The sequence below is a fragment of the Coturnix japonica genome, chromosome 1, assembly GCF_054131305.1.
Source record: "Coturnix japonica strain WE chromosome 1, WE-NBRP24, whole genome shotgun sequence".
Classification (NCBI taxonomy): Eukaryota; Metazoa; Chordata; class Aves; order Galliformes; family Phasianidae; genus Coturnix; species Coturnix japonica.
This window is the reverse complement of record NC_140663.1, coordinates 499108-514360: the sequence shown is the minus strand read 5'-3', so window position 1 is coordinate 514360 and position 15253 is coordinate 499108. Positions and strand designations below refer to the sequence as shown.

The 15253-nt window shown below is 50.0% G+C and overlaps 1 protein-coding gene across 5 annotated transcripts in view; it reads right to left on the bottom strand.

The window, feature by feature from the left end:
* Positions 1-534: 534 nt before the first annotated feature.
* The window catches only part of AHCYL2 (adenosylhomocysteinase like 2), a 36176-nt gene continuing 21457 nt past the window's right edge, over positions 535-15253 (bottom strand). For all 5 annotated transcript variants that reach the window (XM_015854660.2, XM_085511046.1, XM_015854892.3 and 2 more), the window contains exons 2-17: positions 14341-14449; positions 12064-12207; positions 11664-11764; positions 10440-10542; positions 9763-9857; positions 8913-9019; positions 8462-8578; positions 6554-6617; positions 5745-5833; positions 5049-5119; positions 4826-4920; positions 4436-4534; positions 4260-4328; positions 4111-4189; positions 3385-3505; positions 535-2286 (exon numbers count right to left, since the gene is read on the bottom strand). In XM_015854660.2, the coding sequence (XP_015710146.1) occupies positions 2280-2286; positions 3385-3505; positions 4111-4189; positions 4260-4328; positions 4436-4534; positions 4826-4920; positions 5049-5119; positions 5745-5833; positions 6554-6617; positions 8462-8578; positions 8913-9019; positions 9763-9857; positions 10440-10542; positions 11664-11764; positions 12064-12207; positions 14341-14449 (1470 nt within the window). In that variant the 3' untranslated portion in view covers positions 535-2279. The remainder of the gene's footprint in view (positions 2287-3384; positions 3506-4110; positions 4190-4259; positions 4329-4435; positions 4535-4825; positions 4921-5048; positions 5120-5744; positions 5834-6553; positions 6618-8461; positions 8579-8912; positions 9020-9762; positions 9858-10439; positions 10543-11663; positions 11765-12063; positions 12208-14340; positions 14450-15253) is intronic.

Below are 15253 nucleotides of genomic sequence, written 5' to 3'. Positions count from 1 at the left end.
CCCGTTCTGCTGTTGGGTGGGGGGGGTTGGGGGGCACCGTAGAGATGATGGATACTGCAATAAGGGGCGCTGGGGGGGCACGTGTGGGTGCCCATGGATGGGGCTGGGGGGAGCATGGGGTGGCCCCGTACTGTGGGAGATGGTGGTTGCCCCAGGGCAGGGGGCTGGGGTGGGGCAGCGACCCCAAACTGGTGCCATTCAGCAAACATGTCCCACATACAGATGGGGTTTGGGGTCCCATCCCCATCCCATCCCATCCCCATCCCCATCTCCATCTCCATCCCATCCCATCCCATCCCATCCCATCCCATCCCATCCCATCCCATCCCATTCTCTTATCCCAACCCCAACTCTATCCCCATCCCCATCCCCATCCCCATCCCCATCCCCATCCCCATCCCCATCCCCATCCCCATCCCATCCCCATCCCCATCTCCATCCCATCCCATTCTTATCCCAACCCCAACTCTATCCCCATCCCCTTCCCCACCCCCACCCCACTCCATCTTTCATCCCCAGTTTCAGAGCAGCACATCGGTTTTCCAACATTTTATTTCTGTTTCGAGATTACAGAGTCTTTATTGCTGCTCTAATACAATCACTCAGACATCAATAATTAAAACATCCTTTTGAAAATGTTCTCCAAGTTTTGCTGCCCTCTCTGCAGCCGACCACGATGGGTTTTGTCTCATTTGTTTCTAAAGATCTCAACTGATTTATTCTCCTTAACATGATTTTGCTGGTGTTCCCTAAAATCTCCTTTTCCTAAATCTTTAAAAACGTTTAAAAAAAGAAAAAAAAAGAAAAAATTAAAATAAAAATTACACGTTTTAATTTAGAGATGATCACAGAATATTATAATTCCAGATTGATTAGGAAAAGCCAAGCAAGCGGAAAAGCTGACAGGAGAAGCAGAATGACACGGAGAAGAGCTTTAAAAATACAGGTGGGAAAAGGTGAGGCCGTTTGGGGGGGGGGGTGTCTTTCTTTTATTGTTATTATTTTTGTCCCATCACCTGGAAGGTACATGAAGGTAAATCAGGGCTTAGAAATAGGCACAGCTGCCGGGAGAGACGATCCTGGGGCAGCGATGAGCTCAGTGTGGGGAGCTGAGCTCTGTGTTGGGAACTGAGATCCAGGCAGGGATCCAGAGCTCCATGTTGGGGTACTCAGCTCCATGTGCGGATCCAGAGCTCCATGTTGGGGTACTCAGCTCCATGTGCGGATTCAGAGCTCCATGCGGGGATCCAGAGCTCCATGTTGGGTGCTGAGCTCACTGTTGGGGTGCTGAGCTCATGGCTGCGGTGCTCAATGTGTAGATGCTCAGCATTGATAAACTGACCCATGTAGGGCCGCACAGTGTTGGGCAGCTCAGCATAGGAGCACTCGGTGTGGGGACATTCGGTGTAGGGATCCTCAGCCCAGCGCTGCCCCCAAAGTAAAACCTCCAGCAGCTCCGTGGACTCTTCCCCAAACCTCCTATCTGTGCACAGTTCTGCAGGAGGGAGAACTGTTTGTTTGCTGCAGGACGTGGCCACGGGTCCACAGTTCCTTTCTTGTGCGTGAGCGGCGCTGAGGACACCGCGAAGCGACCAGAGGCTGAAGATGGAGCAGTGCCTGCGGGACGTGGGGCGCTGAGACACCACCTGGAGCTCCCTGCTCTACAGCCAACAGTTGGCCAACCTCCGTCGGCTCCAGGCATTGTGGTTCGGCACCGCGCAATTATCAGTTCCCAACTCAGCACCATCGAGGTGCAGGCGGCTCCTCCGTACAGGGGGGTTTGGTGGATCTGATGGAGAAACATCAGTGGGAAATCAGACTCGGCGCGTCCCCACTGAGGCTGCAGAGGGTCTCACGTGGATGCTGCCAGCCTGGATGCTGCCAGCCATGGCGCTCCAGCTGTGATGCGGAGCAGCAGGGAAGGAAACTTTGGTTCACGGCAAAGCTTGGCACTGGGAACGGAACAGCAGCACAGCGCCGGGGAGTCCCCACCCCATCAGCTCCTTCCTCGCCCTCATCCTCACACAACCCCGAATGGGAACGACCAAAAAGAGAGAAACGAAACGAAGGGGAAGAAACGGAGCGTCTCCCAGTTCGCGGCAGCACGAACACGAGGCAGAGCCGCGCACAGAACTCTAATTCAATAAATAAATAACCTAACACACGGTCTACTACGAGAGCAAGCCTGGCTTGAGCGTAGCAAGCTTGCGCTGCTTCATCCTGTACAGTAGTTGAGAAAGGATTTGGGTTCTGTTCCTCGTGGCTACGGTGGCAGGAACTTAATACCTGGGAAAGAGAGAAAACGAGGGTTCAGCACATAAAAACTGTGAAATTTGGGGCTGGACGCTAAGAAAATGATAAAATATCCTGAGTTGGAAGGGACCCATAGGGATCATTGCATCCAATGCTGGTGTTGGCTGAAATGGCGTTGGAAGGAGCCAGGTCCTTTCCTCCCCCGGAATTCTGAGTTATTTTTAGTTGGGGTGAGGGAAGGGGAAGCTCAGTGGTGCCAACAGGGCTGGGGGTTGGGATCAGCTCAGGGCACAGGGAGCTGTACTTGTACTGCCACTTCCAGCACCCAAACCTGGCTTTGAGCAGCAGAATTTATCAGTAAGAGAGAAACTTTGGAGAAATCCACGTTGGCTTTTGGGTTGAGTGGCTTTGGTTACAAATGCAGAGCTGCGTTGGCCATGACAGCAGCCCAATTCCTGAGCCTGGAGGGAGAAGTGACCCACAGAAATGTGGGGATTTTCAGTGGCTCCTCTCTGGTGTGAGCCCAAGTGCTGCTGAGCGCCAGCCCCGGTGCGTCAGGCTTTAAAAATAACCTGGTTGCCCAAGAGCTGCCCGGGGGCACCGCAGTGGGGACAGCTGCCATCCAGGGAGTCAGACTGAGTGCAGCCAGGGCAAGAGTGAGGTGCTGGGGAGACCTGGAGAGGAACTTGGGGGAACTCAGGAACAGAGGGAGAGTGCCTTTGTATGTGGGCAGATGGTGACAGAACAACAGGGAATTGCTCTGAACAAGAAGAGGGGATTATGAGGTCAGATGCTGGGGAAATCCTTCACCTGGAGGTGCTGCAGCCCTGCAGCTGCTGCCCAAAGCTTTGGGTGCCCCATCTTGGAGGTGCCTGAGGTCATGGATGGGGCCAAGGGCAGCCTGAGTTGGGGGGCTCCCATCCCACAGCAGGGGTGGGGCATTGGGGTCCCTTCCAACCTAACCATGGTTCTACAGCCTTTAAGGTTCTTTCTAACCCAACCTAACTCCAGGATCTTTGCGGACTCTCCCAACCCAACTCAACCCAACCCCACTCAATCCTATGACCTATAAGGTTCCTCCATCCCAACCACTCCACAACTCTGCAGTTCTGTGACCGACAGGAGCCACACCTGTAGTAGTTGGGTTTGAAGGGCCCGTTCTTGTTCAGCCCCAGGTACTTGGCCTGTTCGTCTGTGAGCTCTGTCAGATGCGCGTCGAATGTCGGCAGGTGGAGGCTCGCCACGTACTCATCTGAAATATTACAAGCAATGAGCTCTAAGCACAGCTCTGAGCAATGAACAGCAGCGAGAGCAGATCTCTAAGCACAGCTCCCTGCAGCCCTTCTGAAGGAAGCAAAGAGCTCCCACCACCCCATCCCCTGCACAAAGCATTGATGGTTTCACAAAGCATCACAGCACGAATGCTGGAACGGCAGAAATTCGCCTTTGCTGCTGCAGTATGGAGTGGCTTCATCTTTTTCTTTGAGAAAAAACAAACCTTTGGGCAAGCTGTTCTACAGCCCAGACAGAAGCTGCCCTCCCCCTGACCTTCTCAAAGCGTTCATATCTTGGAAGCACTCCATGTCCATAAACACTCGCTGTCGGAACTGAGACAGATTGAAAGAGGAGCCTCAAAACTCCACAAATTTATCAAAATGAGACTGCTGAGCTTTGCCTCCTCCAACTTCCAGATTTGGATCTGGAGAAGTAAAGTGTCCAACAGCATCTCCATTGCGCCTGACCACAAGGATGAGGATGAGGATGGACGAGGATGATGCCAAGCATGGCAAAACCTCTTGTCTGCTCAACACTGGTGAGGAAATAAAGAACAAAAGAAGGCAGCCAGCACGTCCTTACCCATTTTCTTAGGCAGCAGGTACACGTCTTGCTTGTAGCGGCCCTCAGGAGCATTGTACAGCTCTATCAGAGCCAAAGCCTGCATGGAGGAGACACCTGGTGAGTCAGTGCTGCGTGCTATGGGGTGAGCCCACCCCAGCCCCACTCACCTGTGTGGTGGCGGTGATGGACAGCACGAAGGTGGGCACTGTGGAGCAGCTCAGGTTCAGCAGACGGCCCTGGGGAGGAAAAGCACCAAACCCTGAGGCTGTGCCTCCCTCCTGGGGCGAGGCAGGGTCTCCCCATGCTCCTGCAACAGGAGGTGGTTGCTTTGTGTGCCCCTCACCTCCGCCAGCAGCACTATTCGCTTCCCATCTGGCCAGATGACGTGATCCACCTGGGACCTCACCCGCTCCCAGGTCAGCTCGGGTGTGCGCAGGCTTGCCTGGAAGACAGCATGCAAATGGTCAAAGCCATGGAATCATGGAACCATGGGATGGTTGGGGTGGAAGGGTCCTTAAACATCACAGAACTATGGGATGTTGGGTTGGAAGGGTCCTTCAGGATCACAGAATTACAGGATGGCTCGGTTAGAAAGGTCCTTAAAGACCACATACATCCTCTGGGACTCCTGGCAGTGTTGTACAGCGGATGGGTAGGTTATTTTACCCAATATTTAATGCTGAAGAGAGGCTGAGAGGTCCCCATGGCCCCACAGAGCCCACCCTGTGCTCACCACGTCGATCTCGGTGTTGGAGTGCCCCATGTTGCAGACAATGCAGCTGTTCTTCATCCGGTCCAGGTGCTCCCTGGTCACCACGTTCTTGTTACCTGTGAAAGGGGAATGCAGAAACATCAACAGGCACAAAATGCAAATTATTGGTGACTTTCCCCATTTTTTGCTCTTTCCTTTGGACCTGGTCATGGGCTGCTCGTCTGCCCACCCCAGCACTGTGTACCTGTGCAGGTGATGACAATGTCCACCTGTCTGATGACTTCGTTGAGTTTCACGAGCCGGAATCCATCCATGCTGAGAATGGGAAAAAAAACAGATTGTTTGAAAAGCAGCAAAAAATGTGCCAAAAATAGAGGAAAAAAACCCAAAAAAACAACCCTCTCAGATACTCATTTTAACTTCCTAATGCTGCACAACAGCCAACACGGAGTGCTGAGCGACGCTGTGCCCCAAGCACTTCTGGGGTCAAGCACAGAGATTTGGGTCTCCTGCTCAAGATGTGACACTAAAAAGTGAATTTTGCGGGTTTCAAATCCTCTGTTGTAAAATCAGCATCCAAAAATGCCCATTTTCATTTGTTCCGGAAGGTGCGCTCTGCACATGGCAGAACCAGGGCAGGGCCTTGGAGGGTTTGTCAGCAGTTCCCCTGAGAGTTTATTTCTGTCTCTCCTGAGCTATAAAATCACCGTTACTGCAAGACTGGGGTTTTTTGGATCTCTCTCTCTGGATCTCTCAGTTCGCCCCAATTACGACTCCTTCCTGCTGCAAATCACTTTTGGGGGTCAAACCCCAAAGTTCTGCAGGTGATGAGGATGGAACCCAAATGTTATTGAGGATGGTCCAACCCAACCATCCACTGCTTTGTGGCCACGATTTTCCTGCAGAACATCCCCAGAAAGGAGCGAGGCCGGGTGCTTACCAGGCCTGCAGGGCACAGATGGGATCGATCTCAGTCACGTAGACGATGGAGCCCATGGCCTTCAGCGCCGCACAGCAGCCCTTGCCCACCTGGGAGGGAGAGGAGGGCAGGGAGGAGGGAGATGAGGGACTTCTGAGGCAGGCAGGATTCCCAGATTTGGGGCATGGGAAAGTAGAAGAGGTACTAAAAATATACAAGTGCTAAACTCAGGTTGCCCAAAATTCTCAGATTTGGAGCAATCTAGGACACGGGTCAGGCTGCAGCTCAGCTAGAAGCTAACAATATGAAAGTGCTGATTATTTGGGTTTCTGAGAGCTCTTTTCTCCCCCCAAATCGTCCTTGTGTCCAGAAGGACAAACAACACCGAGAGATTACTTTTATCTCGGGGGACATTCCAAAGCTCTGCACAACCTCTGCTCTGTGGAAGTGTCCCAGTTCCACCTCTGAGGGTCGGCCACCCATAACATGCAGGGAATGCAGCAGTGCTGATAAGGACCAACGTCTCCCCACACTGGGATCTCTTTCTCAAGGGGATCCCTCCATTTGAGTGTGAAAACACATCAATAAGGCAAAACTCGCTTCTTTTCCTTGAGCAGCTTTCAGCACACAGCGCTACAGCTGCGCACCCACAGAGCTCAGCCTCTGATCATTGCCACGTGCAGATATTTGTGTCCCTTAACATTTCAATAGAGGTATTTTCACGTTCAGGTGCTCTGAACATTGAGCAGTGATACATCCTAAGGCACAGGTTTGGTTTCTGCCATACATCTCACAAGGAGAGCACCCATCTGGGTGGCGGAACCCCTTACCTCCCCATAGCCACACACCACCACCTGCTTCCCTCCAAACATCATGTCTGTTGTCCTCTTCAGGCTAAGGAAAGAGAATCAAAGAGTTAAAATCCAGCAGCAGGAGCAGGAATCATTTCTACTCCCAAATGGGCATTTCCCTTTGGCCAAATTTGGGTGCTGAGAATTGGAACAAAGAGGACAGATTTGGGGCTGTATTACATATATGGGGTTGGTTGTTTTTTTTTCAGTTCAGATCTCCAAAATCTTTTCAAAAATAGCTTCTTTCTGTCTCATTTTGTTAAAAAAAAAAATCCAAGATGTCTCATGGAAACACCTACAGAAGACACAGAGGTGGGATTTTCTTGCCAGGATCCTGGCGCTCTCCCCCAGCAGAGCTCCCCCTCCCACCCATTCTCCTTCTGCCTCCCCCCCAGGAGTGCCCTACATGGCAGGCTATTTTTGGCATGCAGAAATAGGTCAGCAGTGCAGGGAAGGTGAAATTCCCCCACACTTCCCGAGGAATTCAGATTAAAATTCCAGCAGGTTTCCTTGTACCTTGGCTCAGGTTTCTCTCATCCCCATCTCAGTGCCCGTCCTATCACAGCCAAGACAACGAACCTTCACCCATCCCAACCGAGACAATAAACGGAACGTGAAATCACAAGAAACAAAGAACCTGTTTAAGGGTTCCGACCTTTTTAGCCTGCTAAAAGGTGCAGCAAAATAACAATTCTGCCCTCAGTGCTCAGAACTTGGGAGCAATTCCTCACCATGCACTGAGCCCCACCACACAGCTGCCTCTGGCCAGGCCCTGGGGCATTATTAGAAGGAAGGGCTGCATAATTAAAGGAGTTTGCTCATCAAGGGATTAATTCATCAAGGAATGGCTTCATTGAAGAATGACTTCATCGAGGAAAGGCTTCATCAAGAAATTATTTCATCAAGGAATGACTTCATTGAGACGTTTTTCATCGCTGCTTCTCACAAGGTGCAGCTGTGACATGTTGAGCTCTGCGGATGTCATGGATCCTGGGGACCAGGCAGATGATGGTGCTGACTTAACTACTGCATGTTTGGAGGGCAGGAAGAGCAAGAAGCCATTGGCTCTTTGCTGGCTTGTGCTATGGGATGTTTTGGCATGAAGAGTTGGGATTCCATCGCTGTTGATTTGATCCAGACATCTTTTAGGGCAAAATGCAGCAGAAAAGTGGGGAAGAAACTGCAAGATCACACAGGGAAGTTGATTTGATGGTGCAATATCTCATGTGGCACTTACAGACATCTTAAGGGTCATCTTCATGTCCTCTTACTGGGACACATTATGAACATGGATCCTCTTCCCTTTCAGTCACAGCAACCTCTACCAAGAAGATCACCTTCAAAGCCAAGATGAGGGATGAGGCGCTCCACAAAGATTTGGGAAAATGATGCTGTTGTGGTCAACTAGAATCCCCCTCTGGGGCTCTGAGATGCTCTGGTGCTACCAGGTGGGAGGAGAGCAAAGCACAGCTCAGCAGCAGTGGATTCAGCACAAGACGTGTCTGTATTTCTATATGCAATTCATCATCCACGGCAGCTCTGCCACTGTGTGAAGTCCAATTTCTCCTTTGTTTGGGGCTGACTGAGCTGCTGGGGTCACCATCACAGAATATCCCAACTGGAAGGAACCCATAAGGAGGAGTCCAACTCCTCAAACAAGCACCACCAGATCCAGTATGAACTGTGGGAAGGCAACCTGTCCTCACCTCACCTGTCCTTGGAAAAGTTGGGCCAAAACTTAGGGGTTATGGATACTCAATTCCATAAAAACAAAGAAAATTAAAGAGGAGGAGAGGAAGAAATGTCATTTTCTGCAGGATGATTCTCCCCCAGGCACAAAATTCACACTCTGAAGCCCAGCGTGCACATGTTTATGGCTGCACGTACCCGTCCAAGATGGACTCTCTGCAGCAGTACAGGTTGTCAAACTTCTGCTTTGTCACCGAGTCATTGACATTCATGGCTGGGACGCAGAGCTTCCCTGCTTTGGACAACTGGTAGAGCCTGTGAGAAACAAGGGAAAAGCAGAGGATCGGTGGAAAACAGGAAAAGAGGATCCTTTTGGTTGACTGTTGCATGTTCTCCAGTGTTTTGGTTTGCTAGGATGAGTGGAGCGCATCTGGAGGGACAAATATAAACTCCGGAGGGGCTGAGCAGCGCCCTGATTTCATGATGACTCTGATGAGATCACACCTTTGCAGACCTCCCTTCCCACAATCCCACCCCAAAGCAATCATCTCTGCCACATCTCACTCCCTTCCAGAGACCGAGCTTAGGTCCAAACCTTTGGCTGTCCCTTGTGCAGCGCCCTCATCCCTTCTCTGCCACTTCCCGTTACCTGTGCACTCCAGTGACGCTCTCCTCTACGATCCCCTTGATCTTCTTGAACATGTTGGGATATTTCTTGTAGATCCAATGAGTGAGATCTCCTCCGTCATCCAAAATCTGGAAGGAAAGCAACCATGGTGTCACCGTGCTGAGGGTTCACTCTGACCCCAAAAAGGCACAAAGGGAGAAAAACTGCACTCAAATCCTCCCTCAAAGAACCTTCTCTGTAGCAAAGCCCCATCTACGTGTGTCCGTGCCCCACGATATCCATGCACAGCCCAACTCAAAGAGCTCAAAATGCTTCCCAATTTTTCCATTTTTATTCGTGCTTTTGTTTATTTTATATTATTTTAACACTTTTCATACAGAACTTCCCATCTGATCACATTCTCTCTGAAAATGTGGAGCTCCCAGACCAGAGTTTTGTACTTTGGGATTGGTGTGTATCTTCTCCTAGCTTCACTTTATCAATTAGTGGCATTTTCAATGGGAAACTACTCAAAAAGAGGAAAATAAGCCAATGTTGTATCTAAACTGAGTCCACCCTTAGTTTCTGGGTGCACTTTTTGACCTTCACAATTCTTTCTGAAGCTCAAACAAGACAAGTCTGGCAAACAAACGATGTGGATCTATGCCTCTCCCACCATTAATTACTTTACATTATTTGACTCATTATATGACAAACTCCAGGGCTAAAAAGCACAATGCAAACTGCACACTTGGCAGGATTCCCCTAACCTTTCTCTTCTTTCCCCACCAAAGCCAAAGTTGTGTCTAAAACCAAGAGGAAATGCACCAAGCCCCACAGAGAAGAGGGGCTCCCTGTGGCTTGGAGCTCTAACATGACCATGATATCTCACCATGTTGGGCTGCCACCCCTCGACATTGACGCAGCGATCGATGCACCACCAGAAATCATCTTCAGATTCTCCTTTCCAAGCAAAGACGGGGAATCCTGGCACAGAAAGGGAGCTGGGTACCGCTCTGTGGTTCTGTGATCTTTAAGGACACTTCCAACCCAACCACTTCATGGTTCTGTGGCCCTCAAGGACCCTTCCAACCCAACCATTCCATGACTCTACGGTCCTTCAGGTCCCTTCCAACCCAACCCATTCCACAACTCGATGAGTTTGCCTGGGGAGTGGTGAAAATCTACCCAGGTAGGGCAGGATTTGAATTAAGGCATCTCCCAGGCAGACATCAACAGCTCCTGGTTTGTAAATGTTGACCCCAGAAAGTTCTGGGGACCCCTTGCAGCCAAAACCGTGACTGAAATTTAACAATTTCTTATCTTTGTAGAATTGAACTTCATATAGAATTGAACTGCACCCAGTGTGCGCTCCCTACTGGAAAGACCCAAATGCAGTGATTTCATCTTCCTATATGTTTACTCTAAATTTAAAAGACAGTAACAACAATAATAAGAGAGAATGTAAGTGAACTCGTGAGAATGTGAGTGAATCTAAGCCCCATCAATACGATGGGGCAGGCAGAATCTTTTCCTAGCAGGAAAAGCAGAGCAGCTGATATTTCCTACCGCTCTCAGCCAGGGCAGCAGCCACTTCATTGAGCGTGGAGTAGATGTTGCAGGCAGCCCACCTGCACTGGGCCCCCAGCGCACCCAGGGTCTCCATCAGGACCTGGATTAAAAATATTAAGAAAAAAAAAGGACAAAATGAGGGAAAAAGCTGAGGTTGGCCTTGCACAAATCCAAAATATCAACTTATAGGATCATGGAGTCATTAAGGTTGGAAGAGACCTCCAGAGTCTCCAGGTGCAATCGTCAACCCATCCCCACCAGGCCCAAAGAATTACAGAAGCACTGAGGTTGGAAAAGACCTTGAAGGTCAAGTCCAACCATCAACCCATCCCCAGCATGCATCCCAAATCCCCACTGCTGCCCCGTCCTGTTTTTGGAGCAGAACCAACAGCTCTCACATGGCACAGCTACACTCATCACCACCCACCACATCTCAACGCATATCCGATAGAGGAAATTCAGCTGTTACCACTGCCAACAGCAGTGCCTTTATAGATGCCTCACACCACCTCTGAGCACATCCTGAGGTATCCACAAAGCTCAGAGGGAGCACAGCATCACAGAACCACGTCCAGGACCACATCCCATCCTAAGGGTTAGGACGAGCTACAGAGAGCATCTCTGCTACACTACCTGCAGTTACACAAAACACATTTGTGATGCTTGAACAGATCCATCGACAAAGAGTAATTCATGTTCAGCACTGGCAATCCAGAGTTTGTTGAATCTATAATATGAATTTGTACTACTGATTTTGACCACCAAAAGAAATATGGGATTGTAGAATAGCTTGGGCTGGAAGGCTCCTCAAAAATCACAGAGCCATGGGACGGTTGGGTTGGAAGGGGCCTTAAGGACAGCAGAACTATAGAATGGTTGGGTTGGAAGGGGCCTTAAGGACAGCAGAACTATAGAATGGTTGGGTTGGAAGGGGCCTTAAGGACAGCAGAACTATAGAATGGTTGGGTTGGAAAGTCACTGAACCATGGGATGATTGTGTTGGAAGGGTCCTTAACGATCACGGAACTATGGGACAGTCAGGTTGGAAGGCTTCTTAAAGATCAGAGCCCCAGAATGGTTGGGTTGGGTTGGAAGGGACCTTAAAAAATTTAAACCCAAGTGTTTTTGCAGCTCCAACAGGCAGCCACAGCACTCAGCAGTCCCATTTCTATCAGTCCCACACGGAAATAAAGCAGGAGGAGGTTATGGATGGGATCTCACCGCTGTCTGGGCTGTGATGTGTGTGCAGCCCACGATCTTGGCCCCAGCCAGCGGCTTCTCTCCCTGAGCTCTCTTCCTCAACGCCATCAGTGCGGGCATTTCTGAAAGGCAAAATGGAGAGAGGTCCATCAATGCCGCACATGGAGGAGCAAAAGGCTTCAATGGAGGCATCAAAGAAGTCAGGGCGCAGCTGAAACGAATCCTATAGCGCTGTGAGGGTTTTAGCTACTACCCAGAATGCAACATAATCACATCTTCCAAATTCCTACCAGCAAAGAAGCTTCTTCCTCCAATTCAGGATTCAATATCATCACAACTCCCAAATCTCCACCTTCAGGGGAAGGAAAAGCAGAACAACAAACCCCAAACTACGCGGAGCTGAAGGAACGCAGCGTTTTACCTTGCTCAGCAATTTCAATCTCTCGACGCCCAAATTCCGCCTGTTTGATGTTTTTCACACAGAAATCACTGCTGCCTTTGGAGTTCTTCTGCTGCTTGTCCCTCGGGGAGGTCTCATCATCGGAGCTGTCGGTGTAGGAGGCAGCTGGGGGAGAATAGGAGGTCAGAGGGAATAAAGCATTCAGATTCAAAGAAGCATAAAGGTTGAAAAAAACCTCTGGGATCCCTAAGCCCAACCACCAACCCATCCCCACCATGACTGCTAACCATGCCCTCCTTCCTTCTGCTTGTTTGATAAAGGAAAAGGGAAAGGGAAGGAAGATTCCACCATTATTTTGCCTCTTTCTCCTTCCACCTCTTCTCCTTCCTCTTCCTTTTATTCCTCGTCCATTTCCTCTCCTTCCTCTTCCTTCTACTCTTCTTCTTCCTTCTAATCCTCTTCCTCTTAATCCCCTTCTTCCTCCTCCTCCTCTCCTTTTTTTCTTCCTCTTTCCCTTCCTCTTCCTCTTCTTCCTCTTCCTCCCTGGCAGGAGCTGCCCCACACAGTGTTACTCAAAGCCCTTCACCACTCACCAGCTCACAGTGGTTTCTACATGGGTTTGCATGAACACAAGACCTGGCATCAAAATCATCCCCTGGAGCAGCACTGGGAGCTCAGCAGGGCTGACCACTGACCTGCAGCTTGCTCATCAAACGCCCCCTGATGAGTTTATTTTGTTAAACCTCCCTTTGTTGAGCTCCTTTTGGAACTGCAACACATGACAAGTCAAGAGTCCCAGAACTGGAGGTTCTCAGCACCCAGCATCCCTCCAGGTATGGTCTCCATGATCTCCAGCACATTGTCCTACCGAGCAGCCAGAATTGATTTGCATCTTTCTGCCCCAATTCTGTGCTTAAGTGATGCTGGAGGAGCAGAGTGACATGAAGGCCATGGGAATGACCTAAGAAGGGGTTTGCAGCACCTTCCAAGAACTCAGAGCCCATGCAATCCCCTGCCAATCGTTCTGCTTTCATTTCCACAGCAGAAGATCCATGGCACAGCCATCAGGCAGCACCCCAGACCCAATTCCTCTCCCTTCTGGCTCCCAGGAAAACCTCCATCGATCCCAAGGACTGAGCTCAGTGCCGGGCTCCCCACACCCGCTCAGCTCTAATGCTCTTAGCAGGAATTAAGCACTGCTGGAATGTCTCTGCCAGAAACCTTTTCCCAAACCCACGTATGGGTCCAAGGGTGGGCAAGCAGGGCTGCTCAACCCCCAAATCCCATTGTGCAACATCAAGGGCTTCGGGAGGATCACAAAGCTGTGCACAGATCTTGGGCTGAAGGCAACTTTTGTGAATCAGATCTCAGCCAGATGTGAGACAGATCCTTGTACACTGATGGGAGAGGAAACAAGAAAGAGGGGGGAAATCAAAGGGGGGAAAAGAAAAGGGGGTAGAAGGGGGGAAAAGAGGAGAGAAGAGGGGAAAGGGAAGAAAAGAGAATGAAGGGAAAACAGAGAAAGAAGAGGGGAACAAAAGGGGAAGGAAAAGAGAGGAGAGAAAATGGAAAGATGGGAACAGAGGGAAAAAGGGGAAAGGGAAAGGGAGAGAGAAAGGGAGAGGGAGAGGGAGAGGATGAAGGACCTGCATTTCAGGTAGTGAGAAGCTTTGCTTTACTGTGCCATGAACTCTGAATGGGTCTATTGCCCAATATGTGAGAACAACCCCAGTGAGCAATTCCTGTTACCAGAAAAACACCCGTTTCCCCCCAGGTTTGTTTCTAGGACTTTGCTGTGTCATGTTTCTGCATCAGCACCAAACGCTGGACGTGTCAGGTGTGGGGCACACAGTGAATTCAGCCTGATCTTCATCTCATTAGGTTTGAATAAATCCTCACAGACTGCTCCAGTAATGAACTTTCAGTATAAACTGGGAATTCCCAAAGAAATCAGATGGGGAAAAAGAGGAGGAAATGAAGGGCAAGAGAGGAGGGAAAGAAGGGGAAGGGGAAGGGGAAGAGAGGAGGAAAGGCAGCAGGAGTTGTACACAAGGGTTAAAAAGCAAAACTACCTATTTTTCCACTCAAATACGTGTGGAGATAATAAGATAAAAGCAACAATCCCTTCCCATGCTTCCCCTTCTCTGTGGCCTACGTGGGCATCGGGATGGGACACGCAGACATTGGGATGGGATGTGCAGATACCAGCATGGGATGGATGTATGTCACGATGGGACACGCAGATGTTGGGGCGCACAGACACAGGGATGGGACACACGGACGGGGGGTGGCACCAACCTGAGCTGTAACTGTCTGTCGACGACTGCGAGATGGAGCGGGACAGCGAGCGGCGGCCGATTTTCGTCGGGCGCTTGTTGAACTCCTGCTTCTGGTCAGCAAACTGGATCTGGGGAGAGAAACGGGGGGTTAGAATGGGTGGAAAAACACAAGGATGGGGCAGAGGAATCCTGAACCCTCCTCTGAATGACTGATGCTCCTCCTCAAGCCTTCTTACAGCACACAACTTAGATGGCTTCCATCCCCATTCCACGCAAACTTATTTTCCCTATAAATAAAGGTTATTTGTTGCAGGGGAGCCTGATTGCTCCCCAACATCTGCAGAAGTGACAAGGGATTGACCCAGCCTGCAGTGTTCTTTGTAATGAATGGGAAACCCCTTTGCTTACTGCAAGAAAGTACAATAAACAAAACCAAAACCACCCCAAGTCACAAATACCAGCCACACTCTGTGTGATGGAGCGTTTAGGATTGGGTATTTCTATCACCCAAAGCCATGTAGGGATGCATATAGTTTGGGCTGAATAAGACCAAATAATCAATGCTTGCCCCAATCCAGGTGTTCACCTGACCCAAACATCTGCACTTGCAGATGATCCCACTGTTGAGGCCACAGAGGGTTGGGTTTGTCCCCATGTCCCATTTCTGGGCTCTTCCACAGGCACTGGGGCTGTTCCATGTCTGTGCTCTTTGATCACCAAGGCCCCTTCCAACCCAACCATTCCATGATTCCATGATCTATAAAGTCCCTTCCAACCCAACTACTCCATGATTCCATGATCTATAAAGTCCCTTCCAACCCAACCACTCCATGATTCCATGATCTATAAAGTCCCTTCCAAACCAAACATTCCATCATTCTATAATCTATAAAGTCCCTTCCAACCCAACCACTCCATGATTCCATGATCTA